General features: G+C 43.2%; 2 protein-coding genes across 2 annotated transcripts; both read right to left on the reverse strand.

The window, feature by feature from the left end:
- Positions 1–245: 245 nt before the first annotated feature.
- LOC137815492 (secreted RxLR effector protein 78-like) lies at positions 246–797 on the reverse strand. Its single transcript, XM_068618608.1, has one exon. The coding sequence runs from the start codon at positions 795–797 to the stop codon at positions 246–248; it is 552 nt and encodes a 183-aa protein (XP_068474709.1).
- A 144-nt stretch (positions 798–941) lies between these two features.
- Positions 942–2,462, reverse strand: LOC137815493 (uncharacterized). Its single transcript, XM_068618609.1, has 2 exons — positions 1,221–2,462; positions 942–1,133 (listed from the first exon to the last, which is right to left on the reverse strand). The coding sequence occupies exons 1-2, from the start codon at positions 2,460–2,462 to the stop codon at positions 942–944; spliced, it is 1,434 nt and encodes a 477-aa protein (XP_068474710.1).
- Positions 2,463–2,754: the final 292 nt, after the last annotated feature.

The following is a 2,754-nucleotide window of genomic DNA, read 5'->3' on the forward strand; positions in this document are numbered from 1 at the left end:
TGAATGTTGATGATGCTTTTGCATATCGACTCCGGAGCTTTAAACAGAGAGGTAATAGAGCGGTACCGCAGTGATGACAGATTTCACCAAACATACTCTGCCTGCCATAGATAGGAATCTCCCTTTCCATACGCTAAGTCTAGACTTCAGTTTATTCATGACAGGCTCCCAAAACTTTTTCTTCCTTGGATTACCCCCCACCTCAGTACCCAAGTAGTTAAACGGTGTTTTCATCGTAGAGCAGTTTAGAGTCTTGGTGTAGCATTCAATGTCTTTATCAAGGACATTAAGACCTGTGAGCTTTGATTTGTGGAAGTTGATTTTAGCCCTGATGCTAGCTCAAAACCCCTTAGGATAGCCTTCAGAGTCACCACATTGATGAAGGAGTCCTCACAAAAGAATAAGGTGTCATCTGCAAACTGTAGGAGGCTCATAAGGGTCCCCTTTCTTCCTATCTTCAGGCCAGTTAAAAGGTTGGCCTTTACAGCTTCCCTTACTAGCCCCGTAAGACCTTCTGCTACCACCAGAAAGAGAAAAGGTGCTAATGGATCACCCTGACGCAACCCTCTAGATGGTATAAACTCTTCCGTTGGGCTTCCATTTACCAGAACTGATACCGATGCGCTCTCCATACACCCCCTAATCCACAAGATCCACCTATTGTGAAAGCCCATCCTTTGTAGCATATCATAGAGGAAGTCCCATCTAACTGAGTCATATGCTTTCTCAAAGTCCACTTTTAAGCAGAGACCACTCCTCCCACCTCTCCTCAAGTCCTCTACCACCTCATTAGCCATAAGAATGCTATCTAGGATTCCTCTTCCCTTGAGAAATGCCGATTGGCTTTCATCAATAACATGAGGGAGAGCGTTCTTAATCCTTTCCGCCAACACCTTTGCGATGTTCTTATACAAAGCGCCCACCAGGGATATTGGTCTGTACTACTCAAGCTTAGCAGGATCCCTGACTTTGGGTACTAGAGCAACAAAGGAAGCGTTACAGCCCTTCGGAATACATCCAGTTTCGTGGAACACAATCATGGCTGCCACAACTTCATCTTTCATAACTTCCCAGTTTTTCTTAAGGAAGTTAAAATTGAACCCATCCGGCCCTGGACTCTTTGTGCCTTCACACTGCCACACAGCATCTCTTATTTCCTTTTCCGTGAAAACAGCTATCAAACTGAGACTGACCTCTAACTAGAGAGACTTAAACTCAACCCCATCAAGCCTTACTCCGAGGTCTTTCGTTGCCTTGAACCTAGCCTCAAACAACTTCTTAGCTTCTAGACGCACCATACAAGGTTCCTCACACCATTGTCCCCCTACCTCCACTCCTTTAACTTCATTTCTAAGTCTTCTCCATCTCAGAGTGGAATGGTAGAATCTGGTACAAGAATCACCATACTTGAGCCAGCTTACTTTGGCTTTTTGGCACGCTAAAGAGTCTAACTTCTTATCAAGTTCCCTTAGGCGAGTTACCAACACACTCCTTTTCAACCTATCAGCCTCTGTAAGGATTCCAGAACAGTCTTGACAGTCAAGAACCTCAATTTCCTGTAGGGTTCTCTTCTTACTTGTATTGATATCACCGAACACATCCTTATTCCATGCCTTTAGATCACCCTTTAGACACTTCAGTTTTTCTTTAAACTTTACAAAGGCACTCCCCTGAACTGGGTAGGAATTCCACTTCTCTTTCACCATTTCACAAAAGCCCCTCTCCATAAACCATGCGTCAATGGTACGAAAAGGCTTCGGACCCCAGTCTTTATCCAACGACTTCACCACTATTGCACAGTGGTCTGACACTTCTCTATTTTGAACATACTGTTTGCACATGGGCCATTTATCCATCCACTCCCCAGAGACAAGAATTTTGTCTAATCTACTCTTTGCCGAGCCATTCGCGTTGAACCAAGTAAATTTTTTCCCCACTAAGGGGATATCAAACAGAAGATTGTCATCAATAAAGGTATTGAACCCCTTGATCTCTCTTGAATGGTCGTTTGGGAGAATTCTCGTGCCCGCACTTCCTTTCCGTTCGCTATGACTTATGGCATTAAAATCACCATATAAGCACCACACCTTGATTTGTGATGTAACTTTGATGTTAGATAACTCCGCCCAGAGAGACTGCTTTTCAGCCAGGTTGCAACTGGAGTAGATATTCACCACTGCACAATCCAGATTAGATTTGATGTAGCAGCCAAAAACAACTATATACCCCTTTCCCATCAAATGGCTAGAGTACCTAATCACTTCTTTAGACCACATCGACAGAAGGCTTCCTCTTCCGTTATCTCCTCCATAATGTAACCATCCAATGTTGTTATCCCCCCATAGAGAGTAACATTTAGTATCTGATAACTCCTTTGCTTTCGTTTCTTGAATACATACAAAATCCGCTCCCTCCCTATCTATAAGATGTCTCAAGTACCTAGCTTTGGTACTGCCCCCCATTCCTCTAATATTTAAGTTCACTATAATCATGGGATACCTTTCACAAAACCCTCCTTACACTGGTTCACAACCTCCAAATCTCTTTCTTCCAGACTACCATATTCTTTGATGACCTCATCTTCATCTTTTCTGCAGAACAAACCGCACTTTTTTCCGACTTCCCATAGATTGGGTGGTTCTTCTATTTCACACGTATGATTCAGCCGAGAATTACAATTATTTATATCCTTATTAGAGATTGATGCTAAGGATATTTCATACCTATTGCTAGCCGGAGTGGCCACCTGTGCAT

The sequence above is a fragment of the Phaseolus vulgaris genome, chromosome 1 (assembly GCF_000499845.2).
Source record: "Phaseolus vulgaris cultivar G19833 chromosome 1, P. vulgaris v2.0, whole genome shotgun sequence".
NCBI classification, from domain to species: domain Eukaryota; kingdom Viridiplantae; phylum Streptophyta; class Magnoliopsida; order Fabales; family Fabaceae; genus Phaseolus; species Phaseolus vulgaris.

Excerpts from the sequence above, each read along its gene's own strand:
- LOC137815493 (XM_068618609.1), bottom strand. The coding sequence starts at position 2,462 with ATGGGGGGCAGTACCAAAGCTAGGTACTTGAGACATCTTATAGATAGG. Across the intron at positions 1,134-1,220 it reads TCGGAGTAAGGCTTGATGGG|TGTGAAGGCACAAAGAGTCC; the intron begins GTTGAGTTTAAG and ends GCTGTGTGGCAG.
- LOC137815492 (XM_068618608.1), bottom strand. The coding sequence starts at position 797 with ATGGCTAATGAGGTGGTAGAGGACTTGAGGAGAGGTGGGAGGAGTGGT.